Raw genomic sequence first — 22,977 nt, 5'->3', positions numbered from 1 at the left:
CATCCATGTCTGTCATTATGACAATTATTATAGTGCAAAATTGACCCAAGAAAACATTTTAAGTAGGAAACAGAGATTATATGCATATATTTGAAGGGACCACTGTAATTTCAACCTATTTTCTGCCTGCATTAGATTGGAGGAGCAGTGACCTTAGAACTCCTTATTTATTGCATCTCTATTATTTCCATGGAAACATGGTCTTTGGCATCCTATTAGATTGTCATTTCCCAGGATCACAAAATACATCTGAGTTTTTTTAAAAAATAAATAAAGTTCTAGCCAATTGATTTTGTAACCTGAACCAAGACAATTTTTTATCCATTTTATGTACAAAAACATGAAGACAGATGTATGTTGACTGAATCAGTATTTCCACTACAAATCACATTTGAAGTCACAAATTGGCCAGTTTACATGCGACCTCCTCCAACATGCCTTCCGCTCATTCAACGATACTCCTTAATTTTAGAGAAAGAAAGAAGAGTTCCAAGTCTGAAACCAGGATTACCTGGAATTCAGTCAACATTTTAGTCTGAAAAACTCCTGCACATGATTCAGTTACAAAATCGCTGTTGAATTTATGGAAAAGTAAGATCTAGATACTGCAGGATGAAAATAGACTAACGCTATGGAAACCAATTTGAGCCAAGAGAGCAAAACAAATCATGGATCAAATAAAGAGGAACCAAGCACCATCATCAAAATTAGAACTAGCAACTAAAGTGCATTTTTGCCACCCCATAATGATTTTCTGGGGACTGAATGGACTTGCTTTATTGCAAACAGAGGATGTATCTTTAAAACTTCAAGGACCCATCGTTCACATGCAATACCCCCTTTCTAGGAAAACCCTTGACCTTTCCTTTTGAGACCTGTACCTCCCTCCCTCAAAGACCAACTCTGGCTTTCAAACAACTTAAAAAAAAAATCCACATAAAACCGTTATAGTTCATTTCTTCCCCCCTCATGCCTAGAAGTTGCTATATCTCTTGTATCAATTACTACCAGGGCTTCTTTTGCAAGAGTTTGTCTTGGATTGTGGCGGTCCATAATACCATACTGTTAAGCTGACATACAGCTGAGAGGTTAAAATATACTATCAATCCGTAAGAGACAACTTCAGACTTGTGTTTCATGTGAAGGTCTTGCTTTTATGACACCTTAAACACACATTTTATAGCCAGGGTCCTCACTCTGTGGGAGGAAATATAAGGAACATTTTCCCTGCCATAAATCTTTTAAAAATCCAGATATTTCTCCTTGTCACTAAAATCTAATGTCTACAATTATTACTAATGTCTACAATTATTAATCATTCAAATGTTAATGTGAGATGTGTTCTTACTCCCCCCCTTTTTTTTTTGAAGGCGAGGATGGTGAGGATACCAGAGGCTATCTTTACTGCTATCTATCGAAAACAACCAAATTCTAATTAAAAATGACTAGGCTCGGGACTAATGGAAGTTGTCAAAAAGTTTATAAACAGCATTTCTGCTACTGGCACACCAGGTTGCAAATAATGCCAAAGGAATGTGGTTTAGATGGCCACGCACTACCTGGATGTGTTCTTTTTATACACTACTTTCTTCATTTAAACAAGGGGGGAACCTCCTTGCCAGATATATTTAACATTGAAAATAATATTGTACCTATTGTTGCTCCAAGTATAGAAGAACATTTTTTTGCTTTTTTAGTTTACATTGAAATTAACTCCAATCATTAAAAATGTCCAAAATAAATCACATTTCTATAGTTTATTTTTTAAGGATTTATATTCCCCCCAAGGCATACCACAATATTAACAGCACAATATATGCATTTTTACTCAACAGTAATTCCCATTGTGATAGATGGAGCTTACTCCCAAGTAAGTGTTCTTAAGGTTTCATTCAAAACACATCAACAAATAAATTTATTATTATTATTATTATTATTAAGCATGCACCAACAGTGGATTCCTATATATGCCGACTCAAAAATATACCCCACTGATTTCAATGGGCCTTACTCCCAGGTAAGTGTACAGCTTGGAGCCCAAGTGTGCAATCCTACTGTTACTTCAGAGTAAGACACACTGAAATAAATGGGCTTACTCCTGAATAGACATGCATAGAATCACATTGCAGCGCATGCATAAGTTTTAGGACTTATCAGTCATAAGTCCTGGCAAAGTTTGCTGTGCCCAGTAAAGTTTTTAATAGTATATACAGCTTTGGCAATAAAAGAGCATGAGGTGCAAATCTGAACTTCACTGAACTCCAATGGAGCCATGCACTCCATTGAATGTTTACACATTAGGATCCAGATCACCAACAGGCATCTGACTGTGTTAAATTTTCAACTAAAGATTATAAGTCTTTAGACTGTCCTTGGACTGCAGTTTTCCTTATGGCTGGGTTAGGGCTGTAATACTAAACCGGAATTGTGCCGATGTGGGGGAATATCTCAAGTAAGACAAACTCTCAATGGGGCTGTTGCACCACAGTTGTTCTTCTAGATTACCTTACACCAATTCTGCTGCAGCCACCTGAAATACCACCTTGCACAATCCTTAAACCACATGGGGGTGTAAGATGCACTCAAAAAATTACAATCACCCACCTGGCCACACCCTTAGAGCTCCCTCTGAAATAGAATCAGCAACCAAACTGAGTTAGTTTTGTAATTCAGGGTAACATGTATCAGTGTGCCAACCTTTAGTCTGAAGCAAATAACTGATTGACTGAATGTATCCTCATATCTTTTTATTTTAATCATTTCTAATATTGTAGTATCAGGATTTGTTCTAAAATAAACCCAAGTTCCTTGCATTTTAATGATTTGGGGTATGCATTACTTGATTCACTACGGCTGCAATCCTACACACTTACTAGAGGATGAGCCCCAATGAACACAATACTTCTGGGTAAACATGCAAAGGATTGTGCTGTTAAGTGTCGCAACAGTTTTCACTCTCACGTAACCTACTCACACTATTATTATGGTTTAAGTCACTTCTTGGGATATATAAAATCAGGGGCTGGACGTCAAACACACAACTCACTTTAAAAATGTCTGCCTCCCTTAAATTATTTTCAACATGAGATTCAAATGTATTAGGAGGGCAATTCAAGATTACCCATCCCTCTTTTTTTATTTCAGTTTTGCCAAGACTGGGATCAACTTTCCCATACCAAACAATCAAACAATGCAGAATGATCCGAGCATACATCCAGAAAACACAGAAAAACACGAATTTGTACTATTAACACAAATTCCCAAATTGCATACACATACACGCGCCTATGTACACACGCACACTGTTTTATTTGCTTCCACTCATCTATCTGCTTTTATTGCACAAACTGCAACAGATTTTCTTCCAGCCTTCTGCATTCAGCAATAGGGGCAGCAAGAAAGTGGCACAGTCCAGCAGCCATTACAGAAATAGAACCGTGAATCCTATCCTCCTGGGTGCGAGGTTACCTCCTTTCTCAAAATGAGCAGGCCAGGAAAGGAAGGAGAGCCCAGGACACCTCTTTTACACAGCTCCGGCAGATTACGAAAGATAAAATACAAAGCAATACTCTTTTGTAGAGTGCGTAGAGTGCTTATTATTATATCAAGTGGCCACACACACACTATCAACTCCCCCTCTGCCAAGGGCACACAAGTCCTTAAAATGGATGATTGGGGGGGGGGCAATGCAAGTACCTTCACCACCACAGGGAGGAAGTAGGTGGACACCCCACATAGACACAAACACATTCATAGGCAGGCAGATTATGGGGAAACCCCTCCCTCACCAGTTATAACCAAAACCTCTTTCTTCAGTCTGACAAGTTGAAAACCTTTTAATAATAAAAGTTTAAAACAAATTCTTCCTGATTCTATGCAAAGGATGGAAAACAAAAGCAAGGTGTTTCCCCACCCCCACCCCGGAAACAAGACCAATAGGGGAGGGGAATCAAATCGTCTCCCCATCACAAAACCGCATTAACCTGTCCATAGCTAGGAATAAAATCTGATGGTGGCAGCAGCAAGAAGAAAAAGAAAGAGCAGTAATTTTACTCTCCTGCACACATAAAAAAATAATTTGGCATTAGCTGCCAACAGAACGTCACAAGGCTGCATTGCTTTGGTCTGTGCCTTATTAATTATAAGGCCGCTTTTGTTGAAAGAGGATGTAACTTTTGTTCGGGTTGGGAGAATAGAACTGCTTGCGAATTCCACAGTGGAGAGACAATTTAGAGGTGTAGGTTTTGGAAAGCAGATGGCTTAACTTTCCGCAACCAGCAACAGCTAAAGAGCTGGAATACAAGGAGGGGTTTTTTGGGCATCCTGTTGCAATCGCCAAAGTCTGTCAAGGTGGGATGAGGGGAAATTACCCAGGAGACCCAATGGGAGGGGGGGGCAGGAGAAAGAAAAAGAATATCCAGTTTCCTGGTGAAAAGACTGGTAATCCGCAGAATTATGGAAGTCTTGGTATCCCAATTCCAGAGTAAAGCTGTTCATATCTTGCAAGTGATGGCTCAACTTTCCAAAGCATGACTGAAGAATGGCTCTGGAGTGAGCAAAGTACAGGACTGCACCCAAAAAGTACAATGCTGCAGGGTTAACACTGAGTAGCTCCTGTTGACATTCCTCTGAAGTGTGTTCGTCGAACCACTACATAAGTGTTTGCTGGGGCTATACTTCTAGATGCTTTCTGGTACTATCCAGCATTAGCAGAGATTGGTCTCTTTTTTAGAAACCTATTAAAACTTACAACATCGTTCTTTCTCCTGAAAAATTGTCCTTTCTCCAATTCAAAGCTGCAACACAAGGGTTTACTCTAGCGGTACATCATCTCTGAAAATACTTTGGATTAAGTGTCCCTTCTGCATCAACAAATTACTTGCTCTGCAAAAAAGTCAAGGGAACACCATGGAGTAAGTTATGGATCTGCACTCAAAAGGCGCTTACCACAAGTCTGGGGACTCCCCTTTAAGCCTCATAGAGGTCTATGACAGTGTTTAGTACAAGTCATATTATGGCTTATAGCCCAGTTATGAGCCCCATAGATGTTGAATCTAGTCCTAAAGTAATGGGGTACTAAGCCCCTGAGAGATTATGTAACTACCTTGGAGTAAAGACAGCCTGGAGCTTGCAATCCAGCTTGCCAGTAGGATCCTCATTCTCCAATGTAACTATGTGTGATTGAAATAAATGAATATTCTTCCTGTTTACGCCTCCTCCATTTCCTTCTCTATCTGCTGTTGTCTCCCATGTGGAATTTTAACAATTGTATGATCCTTGTGACTCCTTGTACAGCACCATTCACACTGATAGTGCAATCATCATGGAACTTCTTTTAAGTAAGCACCTTGTGGCCAATGCAGGTCTGCAAGAACACTCTTCAGTATGGGATTTGTATAGAAAGCTTACATAAATCAACAATACTATTCGGAGTTTTAAAAAATTAGCAGCTTGAGGCTCTGAATCAAGCACCAAATACACTGACTAAGGAGAGCTTGCAGCCCACGGGGAAGTATACAAGAAGCTTGCCTTACTCTAAGTCAGACCAGCTAGCTCAGGATTACCTACACTGACTGGCAGCAGCTCTCCAGGGTGGAGTCTTCTTCAGCCCTAATTGGGGATGCCAGGAATGGAACCTATAAACTTTTGCGTTTAAAGCATATGCTCTGTCTGTTAGAGCATGTCCTCTCCCAATATCTGTTTAGCCCTACACGCAATCTGAAATCCATGTGTCAACTTTGGAAATAGTATGTCATGGCAGATTTGCCCTAGACTATAGGGCAGAATTCAAAAGATACCTTTTCCAAGGATCCCAATGGATCATCTCCCAATGTACAGCACCATGTACATTGATGGTGCTATATAAATAAATAAATAATAATAATAATAATAATAATCTTCAAGATGAACCTGGGGTGCAGAGGAATTCTTGTGTCTCCCATAGGGAAGGGGCCTTGGGCAAAGATTCCAGCTGCTGCATGCAAGGCCTCTGCATTAGCAGAAGCAAGTCTCAGACTACCAGAACTTGGTATTCTTTGGGGGGGGGGGAAGGCTCTCTAGCAAAACCTCATGTTCCATAGCTTGGTAAGCAATTCCAGCAGATAGTGGTTTCAGCAAGTGATTTAATCAATAATGCAAGGGTCCAAGACCCAACAGGAATGGCAGATACCACTAGAAACCTGGGCTTTATATTCTTTTAACAAAGCAATATAAAATGGAAGTACCCTGGCCGAGTAATAACCAGTCTTAACAGGGCAAATTCCTCTACCGAATCTTCCTGTAGTGTTTGTGTCCAAAGCTGGTGACCTCCACCAAACCATTGATGCTAAACAGTATTTATGCAACACCTAGGGGATATGAAAGTCTTTGATTGGGGTGTATTTACATCTAACTCCTGGTTGATGTGTCTCAGTCCCCGTTGTGAGGCACACTAATTTTAGCATGGCTAATCAGGTGGTATCTCTGGATCCTATCCAGTGCACCTGAGCAGAAGTTCACGACCCATGAAACAATGGCTCCCTTGACCTTCTCAGGCATTTCCACTGGAACCATAAGTCTTCCCTGCTAGTCCTTCTGCACCGAGAGGAGGGGGGAAGCGAGGCTGAAGCCTCTTATGGCAACATCAGGAAATACTGAGTGAGAGCGTCTCCCCATCACTTCTGCCTAGCAGCCCAACCGCATGTCACTGAACAAAATCTATGGAACTGATTCTTGAATAAAGAGTGGATTTTCTTCCTTTTTCGCAAAGCTTGCTCTCCCAGCAAGCCGCTTTTAATTGCAGTCCAGGAGTTTCCCTTTCTTGCTACTGCAGCTCTGCACAGGAAGAGCGGAAAAACTCAAAAAGAACTTGAGGATGGAGAGAAGCGGCACGACACCCCCCACCCCCACCCCCACCCAAGCTCCGGTACACGGGCTGGTCTGAGGAAGGAAGTGGGGAGGGGGGGTTGGAATGGGGAGGAAGGATTTGCAAAATCGCAATCCCCGCCAAGGTTGGCCCCAAACCCTGATTGGTCACGCGGCAGAGGCTGGCTGGCGCTTCTGCTGCTTGCCGGTGACGGTGGCGGGGCAGCAACGCGAGCGGCTCCAAACGCAAGGCAGGAGCAGCTTACAGACACGCACACGTTACACACATACACACACACGGAGTGATGTCGCCTGGCCAGCAGCTTACCTTTTACCGAGCGCGGCTTCGCTTGCTTCCTTCTGGACATTTCCAGCGCTGATATTCTTTTCTTTCTCTTCCTTCCCTCCTCCTCCTCCTCCTCTCTTCTCTCTCCTCCTCTTCCTCTCTTCTTCCCCCCTTCCTCCTTTTCTTCCTATTCCTCTCTTGTTTTCCCCCTCCTCTTCCTTCTTCTCCCACTTGGAAACTTTGTCTGCTGGCGGTTCTCAAAGAGGCGAAGCGGCGGCGGCGGCGGCGGCGGCGGCAGCAGCAACAGCAGCACCCGGATCGATTATTTGATTTCTCACTTCTTTGCCTGTTGCAATGCGGCAACTTCCAAGTCCTTTTTTTTTAAAAAAAAAAAAAACACCCACTTTGGGCGCCCAGAGATCTCGACCTCGCCTCGACCAAATCCTCTGCCCCTTTTTCCGTCCCCCTTTCTCAATTGCGATTTAGTAACAAACACACACACATACACACACACGTTGTGCAAATCAATAAATACAATTTAAAACCACCATCCAAGCATCTTGTGGTTTTCGCCCCCCTCCTTGTGTGCTTTCATTTAAAGTTTCTCTGCTTTTCCTTTTCTTTAAGCGCCGTTCAGACTTTTAAAACAACCCAAACCATTTGCAAAACAAGCGAGATCATGCTTACGGATGCGAAAGGGCGGGTGGGGGGGGGGGCTTGAAGAGACCGGAGAGGGGTTTTTATTTTGTTGTTAATTACCGGTAAAGCAAACCTGGTTGCATAAAAGCCTGACAATGCCTCCCCCTGGATTTAACTGCACCCCCGTAAAAAAAAAAATCTTCCCCGATTTCCTTTCCAATAAGGGTCTCCGTTTCCAAAGACGGGCCAACAATACACGAGAAGGGTGCTTTCTCTTTGAAAAATAATTATTATAATAATAAAGGAGTATGGGGCAGCTTTCTCTCAATTCTCCTCTTCCCCCCACCCCCTCTTCCCTTCTCTTCCTGCCTCTCTTTTGTGGGGCTCTTTACAAGCCCAATGTGGCTTGTGAGCTGCGTCCTCTCCTGCGCCTTGCAGCCGGTCCGGGCTGGTGTCCTTCTTCGCCGCCGCTCCCTCCTCCTCCTGCTCCACCACCTCCACCTCCACCTCCCGCACAAACGCACTTCTGAAAACAAGGTAAATGTTTCTTTGCATGGATGCAGGGCTTGCTAGCTGCCTCCATGTGTTAATCGCGGCGAGGTGGCCCTGATCCGCCCGCCTTCATCGCTGCTCCAGCCGCCGCCGCCGCCGCCGCCGTTGCTGCTGCTGCCGCTGCCTTGGGTTTTTATTTTCTTTAGCTCTCGCCAACCTCCCTCTCTTTTCTTTGTCCTGGCTCTTTTTCCTCCTCCTGATCTTGCTGCTGGGGCTGCAGTGCAGACACACATAATAAAGCCAGGCTTGGCTGGAAATGTAGCTGAGTCCCAGCAGGAGGATGTGAGGAGTGGAGTCCCGGCGGGGGAGCGCTCTGATCCCGTAGGGAGCCCCGCACAGCCTGGGCTGATCAGACGGAGAGAGAGCCAACAGCACCGAGCCATGGACAGCCCTGGAAATACAGCTCCGATCGCACGCAAAACACGGACCGGCGACGAGGGCGGAGGAGGAGGAATCGAGCGCGGCACCGGATTGGAGTCGCCCAGCCTGAGCCGCCTCCAAGGCAAAGAGAGAGAAGGCGGAGGCGGCGGAGAGGCGCACAAGCGGGCGGACGCACGCAGGGGTCGCCGTGGCGGCTGTTGTAACCGATGGCAGCCAGCCGCGGTTGCTGCTTCTCAGACCGTCTCCCTCCCTGCCTTACGCGCGCCGTTCCCTCTGTGGCAGCGTCTGGGCTATCGCGATTTCCATATGTATATGGTATTTTTAAAAAATGATCACCATTCAACTTTTTATTCTCCCCCCCCCTTCCTTTTTTCTGACCCACTTTGATCCCCACCCCCATGCGTAAAATCGCTCCAAATGCAACCTCTGCTGCGCTTTCCTGAGATTTAAAGCCCTTTGTAGTCGTCTGGCGTCCCAAATTTTGTAAACGGGGCTTTTTAAAAAAATAAATAAATTATTATGTGTTTGTTTTTTCTCCTCTACCTTGCTGCTTGACCCAGCGCAAACTTTCCGGGGTTATGCAGAGAGAGAGACTCGACGGAGTGTCTTTTGTTAACGCGTTGTCGTTGTTCCTCCTAATACTCTCGTCTGTCTTTTTGATAAGCACAATAGATCAGACAGCCGCAGGACCAAAACATTTCCAACTGTGCCGGTCGATCCTGTGCAGGTTTACTCAAAAGTAAGGCCTATTTGAGTTCAGTGGAACTTCCCTCCAAGTGTTAAGGTACAGCCCAATCCTATACAGGTTTATGCAGAAGTCGTCCCTAGTCACTATATCTCAGCCTAACTTACTTCTTTACACAGTTTGTTAAAAGGATTAGAAGAGAAAATATCTGCCCCTTACAGAGCCTTAAAGGAAGAGCGTGATATAAAATAAGTTTCAATACAGCCAGCATGCTGATCTGTTATAAATGGAATTCAGTTCTAATGTCAACTCTGCTACATGGATGCAACCTTTATAGCACAATCCTATATATGATAAAATACCCACTTACCCAACAGTAGAGGTGTTAAATTTCCAGGAGGAAGAGTGAGAGTACCCACCCCTGCAAAAAAAAAAATAAATAAAAAATTGGGGGAAATGTTAAAGATATGCAGTATTTATCAAACCTAAACTTATTTTATAGTTTAATAACATAAAATGCATCACCTATAACTTAGTATATACAATTGCACAGTTTGGCATATTTATAAAATGTACAGAGCCATTTTATTTAAATATTTTTTTCTAGGCCACCTTTTAGGGCAAAAGCCCTCCAAAGGCTCAAAAGTATAAATGCTTTGCAGTGCAATTCTATACATGCCTACTCTGAAGCAGGTCCCACTGAATTCCATGGGGCTCATTTCCAGATGAGTGGGTATACGATTAAAGCCATAGTTATTGTCATCAGAGAGGGAGGAAAATAAACTCACAAATTTTGCAGGAAACACAAGGAAGTGTATTATTTAGATAAGAAAAAGTCTTGTACACTCACAGTATTAAGGACTAGTAGCATACTTCGATATCAGCAACATTGAAAACTTTGAACTGTACAGCATACACAGGAATGATTATGTAATGTTTTAGATGAAAAAATCTTCATCCTACTCATTTTGAGTGAGTAAAACCTGGCCTAAAACGCTTCTTACTCATTCGAAAATATAACATCTTTTACAGGATGTTCCTTCCTCACCTTGCTGTGTTTCCCACTACTACTGTCTAAAAACAAAAAGGGCCCATGACATCTTAAAGGCTAACAGGGTCTTTATTATTGAGGCATGAGCTTCCGTGGGCTAAACCCACATCATCAGCTGCAAGAATGGATAGAAACAAGAAGGAAAAATCAGTTACAGGCAGATAGAAAGCAGGCATTCCATTTCAATATAAACAGACATCTACTAATATCTTTGGAAGAACAGGAGGAGCACCTGCTCCTGGAGGAAGTAAAACCTGCTAGAACTGGTTTTGTGTTGTTCCTTTTTTGATATGGATGAACAAAGTTGCCTACATTTTTTACTCTCCTTGTGATGTGGCTATGGGGTCTTTCATGAGCATCCCCACTTTGGAATTTACCACTACACCATTGCCCTAATGTTTAGTTTTAGAAAGTGAAATTGTAAGAATCACATACCTTCAGAAATTGTAAGAATCACATGCCTTCATTTCTGCACCCACCTGATTGGAAGAAGGTGAGCCTGAAATAGTAACACATGCAGAGATGTGATGGGAACCCATTCATATTTCCCACCCCATTCAAGTAGACTAATTTATTATTATTATTATTATTATTATTATTATTATTATTATTATTATTATTATTATTTATTTATTTATATAGCACCATCAATGTACATGGTGCTGTACAGAGTAAAACAGTAAATAGCAAGACTCTGCCGCATAGGCTTACATTCTAATAAAATCATAATGAAACAATAAGGAGGGGAAGAGAATGCAAACAGGCACAGGGTAGGGTAAGCAGGCACAGGGTAGGGTAAAACTAACAGTACAAAGTCTGCACAACATCAAGTTTTAAAAGCTTTAGGAAAAAGAAAAGTTTTTAGTTGAGCTTTAAAAGCTGCGATTGAACTTGTAGTTCTCAAATGTTCTGGAAGAGCGTTCCAGGCGTAAGGGGCAGCAGAAGAAAATGGATGGAGCCGAGCAAGGGAAGTAGAGGCCCTTGGGCAGGCGAGAAACATGGCATCAGAGGAGCGAAGAGCACGAGCGGGGCAATAGTGTGAGATGAGAGAGGAGAGATAGGAAGGAGCTAGACCGTGAAAAGCTTTGAAGGTTAACAGGAGAAGTTTATATTGGATTATGAAGTGAATTAAAAGCCAATGAAGAGATTTCAGAAGCGGAGTAACATGGTCAGAGCGGCGAGCCAAGAAGATGATCTTTGCGGCAGAATGGTGAACAGAAACCAACGGACTGATGTGAGAAGAAGGAAGGCCAGAGAGAAGAAGGTTGCAGTAGTCCAACCGTGAAATAACCAGTGCATGAACAAGCGTCTTGGCAGAAGAGACAGACAAAAATGATCGAATCCTGGCAATATTATACAGGAAAAATCGACAAGATTTAGCTACTGTCTCAATATGAGGAATAAAGGAGAGCGAGGAGTCAAATATAAAGCCAAGGCTACGAGCTTCCTTGACCGGAGTAAGCGTAACATCATTGACAGTAAGAGAGAATGAGAGATGAGGAGAAGGTTTAGGAGGAAAAACAAGCAATTCAGTCTTTGCCATATTGAGTTTCAAACGACGATGAAGCAGCCAAGCTGAGATATCTGAAAGACATGCCGAGATACGATCGTGAACATCAGGAGAAAGTTCCGGAGATGACAGATATAGTTGTGTATCATCGGCGTACAGGTGATATTGGAAGCCATGAGATTGAATAAGCTTGCCCAAGGGCAACATGTATAAGGAAAACAACAACGGGCCAAGCACGGAGCCTTGCGGAACCCCTACTGAAAGGGGAAAGGAAGGCGGCAAGATCAGTTAATCATACAGAGATGTGATAGGAAACTTCTTCTGTACTCTGGGTACAAAAGAGCATCTATGTGAAGAAGTGTGTACATCTTCACACAGTTCACAGTTAAACTGTGGATTTTGCTGCCACAAGGTGTAGTGATGGCCACCAATTTAGATGGCTTTAAGAGGGGGTTAGACAAATTCATGGAGGATAATGCTGTCAATGGCTACTAGTTGTGATGGCTATGTGCTACCTCCAGTACCAGAGGCAGTATGCCTATATACAGCAATTGCTGGGGAAGATGGATGGGAGGGTGCTGTTGCACTCATGCCCTGCTTATGGTTTTCCTTTGGGCATCTAGTTGGCCACTGAGAATGCTGGACTACAAGGACCCTTGGTCTAATCTACCATGATTTCTATTCGTACCTTGGGATGCACCAGAAATTCTTTCCTGGCCCAGTACATACACACTTCAAAAATTACTGGCTTAATCTCATCCAAAGCTTTAATGGTCTTGAACTGGTTCACCGTGAATTGGTTTACTCAGCTCTTGAAAATGTGGACTAATCCTTAAAGAGGAGAATCCCACTGAGCATGTACAGAGTGTCTTTCCCTACCCCACTCCACACACCTGGCACTTGGGGGGCAAGTTACATGGACTCCAGCAACTACAAGCCCTCATAAAGTTGCCTTTTGACTAATAAACATGTTCTGGCCTGCTTGTCTGCTTTTAAAAGCGGCTTGTGCTGCATAAAAGCAACAGGTGGAACTTTTAACTGCATGGAGATAAACAATGTCACTCACCTGCCGATCACACTACCATGAAAGGCAGAGTTAGGGAATGCAAATAATTCCTACCACAAAGACAGCACAACTACATATCCATAAGCATCCCATCAGGAGTCCAAGAGACAGAAAAATATAGTCACACAGCCCAAATAGCTATATTAACTTGAAAGCTGCCATTTTTCTCCATCGGCATTATTCTTTGCAGACAGTGGTACGGTTCCATTTTAACATCTCTGTTCCAAAAGCCTTCTATTCCTTGCATTGGAAATTCAAGTAGAACACCAGTTCATTTTATTCTCAATATCCCCTTTGATCAGTCTCCAGGCATTTTATAATTAAAATTAATGAATTTGCAATCTTGCCAACAAAGTCTAGCTCCACTTCCTTCTTTTTTAACCACCTGTCCAGAAAAGCTTCTTCCTCTGCAAGTGGTTCATGGTACAATGAAAATGTTATTCTTTTCATGATCAATAAGTTCAGTCTTAGACACTAAACAGAAAATTCATTCCCTAGGTTTCTAGTTATCCAGGGCAAAGTGAAGCCATACACACACACACACACACACACACACACACACACACACACACACACACACACATCCTGTATCCCACTGAGATAAATTACATGATTGTCTTGCAGTGGAAACAAGGAAAAGGGTAAATATTTCTTTGATTATTTTAAGGCAGGATCAGAAGCACTGTTTAATTACTTATAACTTTCAATTAGAGGAATGCAACCTCTTTTTTTAATATCTGGGATTCCTTTCTTTTTTTGAAGTTGAATCAAAGCGCTCTCACTTCCAGAAGAGAAGGAAAACAAAACAATGCCACAAGAACATTAAGAGAATTATTGAGTAAAGAACATCCACTGTAATTATAATTGTACTTCCTTCTTGATGAAACATACTCTATAAACACAGTCTCAATCCAAGGTAGGTCTGGTGCAGATGCAGGCCTGATCTCATAACCCCCAGGAGGGCAACCTCCAGCCCACAGAGGTTGCCCATCTGGCCCAGGGGGCCTTCAAGAATTTCTCCGGGGGGCAAGGTTTGGCCTCTGAAGCGCATCCCCCAAGAAAGCCCTGCTCTTATCTCCTATCACAGATTGAAGAAAATTACGGAGGGGAGGCAGGAGAGGGACTTTCCCACATGGCACCTTCCCCATTGGGAAGACCTTCTCCAGCCACCAAATCAATCCACCTGTCCCATGTCTTCTCCCTAATAAGACGAGGCCAATACACAACGAAGCCAATTCCTGCTGGACGCGTTAGAAGGAAGATCCTCCAAATATGCCTATCAGAAACCAAATAAAACACCTTCTGACATCAGGCTGTGTGGCCACATCTACTTTGACATTGGGAGGCATGGCCATCATCTTTGACATGTTTCAGCCCAGGGAGGGCAGGGTGGTGCCATGCAGTTGCCCCATCCAATTTCTGTTGCCCTCCCCTGCCCTAACCATAGTTGGGGCTGATGCAATTCTCTTAACCCAACAACTTCGTATTCCTTCCTCCCCCTCTTTCCTCTCTTCTTTTCTTCTTCCCCCTCCTTCTGCCTCTTTGGTTAGCGAGACATCTGTCCCCCGCAGAATTTACTAACCAGAGTTAGCACCAAATTACAATCTGCAATCAGTTCTCAAACTGCAACTTGTACTAACCATGATTAGCCCAGATGAGAGTGAAAGAAAAGGGGCAGAGAAAGAGAACACAAGCCTTCACGGTGTTCCCAATCTCTTAAGGATGGTTAGGTGATAAGGCTGTGTTACATCTGTACCAAGACACAAAACTAAATTTGCTTAAACCCCTTGAAAATAATTGACTGGGGAGGCACAACTAAACATTATATATCCTAGCCCCTAAAGGTATGCTCCTGTCCGGGTCTCCAGGAAGCTTGTAACAAGTGCCTTGTAGTGCGGGAACCTGGGGATTAGGGTCAGGGAGGCCCGGCTCTCTGGGCAGGAACCTAAACCTTGGTAGACCCTAGCTGGGCCAGACAGACTGAGTGGGCCACTAGAATGGCTTGCCTACTGACTTTCAGAAGCCAGAGGGAAGGCTCAGTGGTACGTGATGGTTAGGGTTAAGCCTCAGGTTTGGATTAGGGTTGGGAAGGCATGGCTCCCCGGGCAGGAACCAGGGCCTCGGTGGAGCCTAGCTGGGCCAGATGGACTGACTGGGCTACCAGGACAGCTTGTCGACTGTCTTTGTGTGGCTGGGGATACCTCTCATTCCCCTTCCCATATAGTTTTCCATTTCCCCCTAGATAACATACCATGGCCAGTGAGAACGCTCAGTCCTGTGTTTCTTTGTTTGGCTGGGGTGGGGATTGAAGGTTGCGGGGACTGTTCCCTTAGGTGTCCCCCCCACAAAGGCTTTTTTTTACTTCTGCAAGCTTTAGGGCTCCCTTGAGCAGGCTGATAACTCCCTCTTGTTTCTTAATGGCCCCTTAATGGGCCTGTCAGCCCCCAACCATCCAAGTTCTGCATTAGAGGAAGTGATCGTGATGATCTGTTCCATTCTTTAAAACAGCATTTTTAAACATAGTATTTTATTAGATTCCCCTAATATCAGAACTAGAATTGTTTAGATTTAAAATTTAGATTTAAAAAAAAAATAGAATTAAAATTGTTTAGATATATGTGTGACTCTGTCTGTACTGTCTGTTTAAATGTTAGTATGTAAATAGTTTTTATACTGCGTATGTATTTTAAAGTTTTTAATCTTTGTAATCCGCCCAGAGAGCTTCGGCTGTTGGGTGGCATAGAAGTGTAATAAATGAATGAATGAATGAAGAAAGCTAATGTTATGTCATGTTTTTGTTTTGTTTGAAGTAGTGTGATTGTAGTGATCCAGGAAAAGTGATGCTAAAAATATCTGCAACAGAAAAGGCTTGTTCACCCTCTGGCGTTGAAAAATCCATCTGTAATGATCCAGTCCTAGACCCAGCACCTCAAGTTATGGCTTTGCTGTAATATCCAAAGGTTAGAATCTCACAGCATAGGAGCAGATCCATGAACTAGTTTAATAAAAGGCTTTTGTTTTCAAACCATTTTGTCGTCTCTCAGGTGTCTTATATCTTCATTTATGAGAGTTTTAATAAAAACACACTATCTTGGAAGGAAGTACAGCAACAAGATTACGTGCTATCAGGACCCCCTGCATTCTTTGAAATGCTCAATTGCTTTCTTGCAGCATTTCATCTATGGATTTGTTTGTTTTTAAAGAAATCTATACCGCCCCTTAATAATAAATATTCTCAGGGCGGCTTACATAATGAAAGAAGAAAAATTTAAATCCTCAGTTAAAAGCAGCAGTTAGAAACTGGCAATAATTTTTTTTTTAAATTTAACAGAGGAAAGTATTTGTCTGGCACTGAATAGCAAAATAGGTGCCCTGCAAAGCCCACCCCTGGGGAGAGAATTACAGAAATGGGGTGCCACTCCCAAGGAAGGGGGTCTCTTCCCACTTGCTTCCCACCTAATTTCTGACAGCAGGGGAACATGGAAAATATATAAAACTTATTGTTTTAAAAGCTTTATCTCTTGTGAAAATAGCCCTAGCTAGGGAAGTTATGAGCTTTACATGTGAGACCTTTGAATTTGATGCTGATGCAGAAATACAAGCAAGTGGTGAAGCAATAAAACACCTGTTGCACCATGAGTCCAAAGCCGGTTTGGCAGGATTCACCCAAGTTACATCTCATTGCACCATTCAGGTCCCTGATCAGCAAGTAGATTTGTAAGACGGGGTGCAGAACCTTAGGCTCAGGGGCCAAAGGCGGCCCTTTGAGATTCCCCTGTTGGCCACATCTCTTCCCTACACCCCACCCCTTTCCCCAGCCACCAGTCGTTTGGTGGCTTCCTGTCTGTTGTGCGCTGTTTCCTGTTCTAAAAAGTTGAAATGCTTCACCTAAAGTTTAGCTACTAGCAGTAAGAGCTTTAAGCAAACATATGCTTGTATTTGGGCTTTGCTTTTTGCCCCACCCACCACTGGAATGCGGCCCCCAAGAGCTTCTCCAAAATTGAGCCCTTGAGCTGAAAGAGGTTCAACGCCCTTGGAATAAGGCATGAGACCAGAGTGACATGCTCCATCCCCTGCTTCTAAGTCCCATAGCCACAGATGCGTTTCATTCACACATACTTCTCTTTTGCCTCTAGAGTTGGCCACTGGACAGCCTGTCACTTTTTAGGGACAGGTTGGTGCTCATCCCATTGTGAGTTGGGAGAATCTGTCCTGGTTAACCAGCAGTAGAAATAGAACTCAAAGGGGAGAAAAAAAGGCATCGGAGCAGCTACCCAGGTCCCAACAGCTCATAGTGGAAGAGCCCAGATGGCCAAGTGCAATTAATCGGGACTCTATTTTTTAAAACTGTGATCCAGCCATTAATCAGCTAATTGCACCAATTAATCACTTTACACATTCTGTCCTAAAGAGAGAGTGTTAACAGAGCGCATGATTCCTATTGAGATATTCATTGTGATTATAAATGCCTTGTTTCTGCAAATCTGTACGAGATAAGGGTAGAGAGGTCAGGCTATAAGCAATCTGTACATGGTAGTTCAGCATGGCAGAATATCGGCATGAATTAGGCGAGCCTTGAAACTAGCAAAAGTGCCCCATGCTAGCTCTTTCGGAAACTATTATTAGCCTGGATCAGCAATACATTTTCCCAGCAGGCCACTTTGAGAAGCAAGAAAGGAGTGGACAGCCCAAAGTGGCCGCCAGGAAGTTCTGTGACCATAGACTTTCTCCACACCAAGGGATGTGTTTGAGATATTCAATCTTTAATGAATTCTGATATGAAATTATCTGACAACACCTATTCAGAACTTTGCTATCTGCCCAATTTCACACTTCTCCAAACTTTGTGATGAAATTATCAGCACCTTAAACTTATGAAATATACTTTTAACCACATGTTTTAAAGCCACTTTTAAATATGTGTCTTGAGAAGGGGGTTATTAGTTTGTAGATTAATGTTGTTGGGCAATGTCCACCCAAAGTGAAACGGATCAAAAATAGGGTGTAGGCGTGAGAGCAACAGATAGCCTGATTTGGCTCAGGGATCTAATACATGGTGATGGCTGCATATGTTGAGAACATTGTTGTGCTGGAATAGAGCTTAAACGGCATGATCCCAACTGTGTTTCCTCAGAGGTAAATCTCACTGCCTTCAGTGGAATTTATTCCCTTGCAAATGTAGTTAACCCTGTAGCTCAGGAAAGAGTAGTTGAAGAAGAGGAGAAAAAGATATCTTCCTTGCTGCTCATTGCTGCTGTAACAGCAGCAATGAGCAGCAAGGAAGATCTGGTGAACCTGCAGCTGATCCCACTCATGTTTCTAGCCCTCCTTTTACTGGAAGTGCGTAGTCCAGTGCTGATATCCAGGAAACAGAGACGCAGTAACTATAAGCATGTGGTTGTTGGCTATATTACAACTGCCTCTCCCTGCAGCAACAGGAACATGCAGTATTTTTTAAAAAAGATATTTTTCGGAGGGTTTTAGATTCCTTTTCACACACACCCCAGAGCAAAAGAAAAAAAAAGGGGGGGGAAGCATGCAGTAAAATTTGAAAGCAGCATTATCCACAAAGAATTAATTGCTCGAGGTTAGAATGGGGGTCCGTCTGGACCTTCAGATAAAACCCTATGCCAAGTGCAGAAATGTTTCCTACTTCCTCTGTTATTTATTTATTCCTTGCCCAGCCTTTTGAGTGTGTGGGGAGATCTACAACAGCCCTTCCATAATGGGTCAACTCTAGGGTGAGCCTATGAAAAGGAGAAAAAGGGATCCTGTATCTTTAACAGTTGTATTGAAAAGGGAATTTCAGCAGGTCTCATTTGTATATATGGAGAACCTGGTGAAATTCCCTCTTCATCAGAATAGTTAACGATGCAGGAGCTATACTTGGGTGACCAGATTTAAAAGAGGGCAGGGCACCTGCAGTTTTAACTGGTGTGATGAAGAGGAAATTTCACCAGGTTCTCCATATATACAAATGACACCTGCTGAAATTCCCTTTTCTATGCAACTGTTAAAGATACAGGAGCCCTGTCCTCCCTTTCATAGGGTCACCCTAGGTCAACCCCAGTCCTGGGCATTCTGTTGGTGATCCTAGACAGAAAGAGCCAGGCTTTCCAATCCACCTTTCCAAGCTGCAGCCCCGTTCTGATGGGTGGGGGAACCACACCAAGAGAGCCTCCCCATGCAATTTTTAACACTGGAAAATCAGCATTAAAAATTGCAGGGAGAGCCTCCATAAATAGAGGAGCCCCTCCTTTTCAGAAAGATGCTCTCCACATATAATGGTTGAAGGAAATGTCAATGGAGGGGCTGGGTGTAGTGCAATTTCTCCCCCCATGTGTGTTTAGTAAACACAGATTGGGGACACCTGAAGAGGGCTTTAAAAGTGGATTAAACAAATTATGTGAGATCAAAGCAATCAAGGGCTATTAGTCTTGATGGCTTGATGTTATCTCCAGGATGAGAGGCAACATTCCTCTGTATACAAGTTGCTAAGGAACAACAGCAGGAGACACTTGCCCTCATATCCTACTTGTGGGCCACATCTACACCAAGCAGGATATTGCACTATGGAAGCGGTATATAAGAGGCAGGAGCCACACTACTGCTTTATAGCGGTATTGAAGTGCACAGCAACTGTTGGGGCCCATTGATACATCCCATATACTGCTTTCATACTGCTATATCCTGCTTGGTGTGGCTCCTGCCTCTTATATACCGCTTCCATAGTGCAATATCCTGCTTGGTGTAGATCTGGCCATGGATTTCCCCATAGGCATTCAGTTGGCCACTCTGTAAAACAAAATGATGGATTAGATAGGCCCTTAGTCTAATCCAACAGAGTTCTTCTTATTTTTGTTATGTTCTTGTGCCTGAAGTATAGGTGATGGGGCAGGATAACGATTCAAATGCTAAGTATGTCTAATAATAAGTATATCTGACATTTGCATTGCATAGGCAGAAGAGGCAAAGCTAGGCTTTCTCCTCAGGGAAACTCCTGTTTATACATTAGTCCGTCCTGTACATGTTCTATATTTTGAATGAGCCTATATAGCCATTTTACCACACATCTACATCTGATGTGTGGAAAAATTCTCCTTACCGCATGGCAGAATTATAGCAATAACCGTGCTACCCTGAGCTGAACTAACTTACTCCTGACTAATTTGATTTTCTCTATGGGGTTCTCTGAAGATACCTAAAAGGGAAGGGCAGCCATCTTGAAGCTTTCAAAACTAGACCGCAACTTCCATTTTGTTTCCTGAGAAATGTCCCTCTTTGTAAACAAAATCACCCCCTCTTCCCTGTCCCCCACTGTTTCTAAGAAAATTTCCTTGTACCAAGAAAATTTCCCTCAGCATGCAAACATCGAGGCCGTGGAGAACAGCGGACTGAAATTGGCTGTCCTTGATCACCTCACATCTGGGCTCAGGAGGATTCCAGTTCACAGCATTTCCATCCGGGCTTGAAACTGGCTGTTCTCTTCTCTGAGCCGGTGGTGTAGAGTAGAAAATTGCTCACAGGCCTGTTGCACTCCTAATTTCAGCTCCTCATAACTGACACTTAAACAGGACTGGCCCTACTTGCAAGGTCTTGGGGACATCATTGTCTGTGCCATATGGCCTGTCATTGATCCGGGGTGGGGTGGGGTGGCGTTCTGGAGTGGATGGCGACTAATGATTGGTCTCCAAAAGCTGGGAATAGGACGGGGGGGGGGGGGGTAGGCTCCAGTACCTGGATGACCGCTGGGGATTTCCTGCCCACCACCACACAACAGCAATACCACAGGGTTTCAGGGGAAAGGAGTGGTGCAGCAGTGCCATGAAAAAAGGCAGCAAAATGGGTTGGTCCTGAATCTGTATATCTTTTTAAAAAAATGCAATATGCGAAGCAGCCTTCATTGTACTCAAGTGTGACAGCCTTAATTTAAGTAGAGTATGCTGAAATTTAGAAGGAAATGTCCTTGCAAGTCAAGGCAGACATGAGCAGGAGCAGGGAAGGTTAGGTGATCATGCTTTTGCCACCACGTGCTTCCTAATGTAGCTGGGAAAGAAGAAACAGAAACAGGATTCAAGTACTGTTCTGCAAAATGAACAGTTTCCACTCACAGCTCTTTTCTATGCCTCCTTTCCCTATATAATTAAGCAATAAGACAAATCCTACTGCGAGCTGCCACCGATTAATATACCCCTCAGGTGCACCATGAGGCTCGAGGCAATTGTAAAACAGGTATTTTAGAAGACGGCTATTTTATTTTATTTTAATGTTAAGATATTTACAGTTACACACATACCTTTTTTCTAAATGTCTGTAACTTCAGTGAACCTGTAGTCTAGAGTGGGTGGCATCCATTTGAGAACATTTATGCTTGTGCTTTTGTATATGTTGCCTCACAAAAAAGGCCTATGCACATTAATGTGAAATTATATCTTTGAACCTGTTCCGCAGAATTATTCTACATGGGCTGCACGATTTCTTTTAGAATAGGGTCTCAGTAATGTAAGCATATTTCTCTGAAAGCTGGCTGGTTCCAGTCTTACATAGACAGAGGGGCAAATTAGTCAAGACGGTGGAGAACTGTGATGTGATCTCACCCCTCTTTAAATTTCATAAAAAACAGCTGCAGGTTGGGATAGAGTTTAATGGGATTTGACTCAGAACTGTGGAACCGTCAGAGGAGTGGGTTAATCCCTACACTTTCTCTGACAACATAAATAACCCAAAACTAGTAGCTCAATTTGCTTTTTTTCTCCAACCTCCCAATCCCATTTCCTTTTGTGATGTGTCTTTTACATTGTAGGCCTAACAACATAGAGTGTCTTATTTTAATCTTTGTAACAGGCTCTGGGAGCCATTTATGGATGAAGTATGGGATTAAACTGTTTTAAATAAATAAATAAATATGCTGGGGATGGGGTGATCAGAAAAATTGTATGAGGAGAAAAGATTATTCCCTCCTCTAGCACTGTAGTCCTAATCTAAAATATATTGTCTGTCTCTTTCTCTGACTGACTGACTGACTGACTGACTCTCTCTCTCTCTCTCTCACACACACACACACTCAGACACACACACACCTGCTTTTTACAAAATGTAAAGACATGAGAGTTCCAAACACAGTTCTCTATCTTTTCATCTAGTTTGGCTAAGTGGCCAAGTTTATTTTTGATGGACAGAAGCTGTGGTGTAATAGGCAGAAAACAACAGGCAAAAGCATTTCCCGTCACTGCATCTCCACGCTCTTATTCCCACTTACACCTGTGGGACTACTCTAGAGTAGGCAGTTAGACTGTGGAAGCCATCTTTTTTCAGGGTCACAGTCTGGCATCTCAATCCTAAATACCTTTTGGGGCCAATTATTTCCTTTAGCTGCACACCTAAGTGTTTTTGTTTTTTTTTTTAAAAAAAGAAGTGTACACCCTAAAAAAATGTAAAGTGTGAAGGAGATTAACAAGTTTGAAAACATGTATATCATTAAAGTATATTCATCAGAGCGCCAGAATTGTCTGGGTCAACTTTTGGAAGGTACCTTTGGTGGCTAACCCGGATGGGCTGCTATGCAATGTGTGTGAAACCACCCTTAGTTGCAAATAACATCCTCCGATTTTACTGAAACTGAAACTTCTTTTTTAAAGACTCAGATTGTAAGTATTTGCTGACATCTATACATTTCTGCATTACGAACAGTGTGCACAGTGATTGCTGCCATGCAAATGTCTAGACAGCCTGCTCATTTGCTCTGGAGCCCTACATGTTAAGAAGCACTGTTGCCTACAAGACCTCCAGTCTGCTTTTCATCCCAAATCAGCGCCCCTGTTAATGCGTGAACAAGCACTAGACCTTAAAAGATACTAAAACTATTCTTCTAAGAGAAGTAGCAGTTTCTGCACAGAGCTATTTCTGCCTTCTCGCCCCCACACCCCACCCCACCTCTGCATAAAACGTTTCCCTCTGTTCACTC

The 22,977-nt window shown here is 43.0% G+C and overlaps 1 protein-coding gene across 2 annotated transcripts in view; it reads right to left on the bottom strand.

Moving 5' to 3' along the window:
- Positions 1–7,237, bottom strand: part of ZNF423 (zinc finger protein 423) — a 333,930-nt gene extending 326,693 nt beyond the window's left edge. For both annotated transcript variants that reach the window (XM_063141103.1, XM_063141104.1), the window contains exon 1: positions 7,172–7,237. In XM_063141103.1, coding sequence (XP_062997173.1) covers positions 7,172–7,211 — 40 coding nt within the window. In that variant the 5' untranslated portion in view covers positions 7,212–7,237. The remainder of the gene's footprint in view (positions 1–7,171) is intronic.
- Positions 7,238–22,977: the final 15,740 nt, after the last annotated feature.

Source organism: Elgaria multicarinata, chromosome 14 (assembly GCF_023053635.1).
Source record: "Elgaria multicarinata webbii isolate HBS135686 ecotype San Diego chromosome 14, rElgMul1.1.pri, whole genome shotgun sequence".
NCBI classification, from domain to species: Eukaryota; Metazoa; Chordata; class Lepidosauria; order Squamata; family Anguidae; genus Elgaria; species Elgaria multicarinata.
This window is presented reverse-complemented; position numbering and strand designations above follow the sequence as displayed.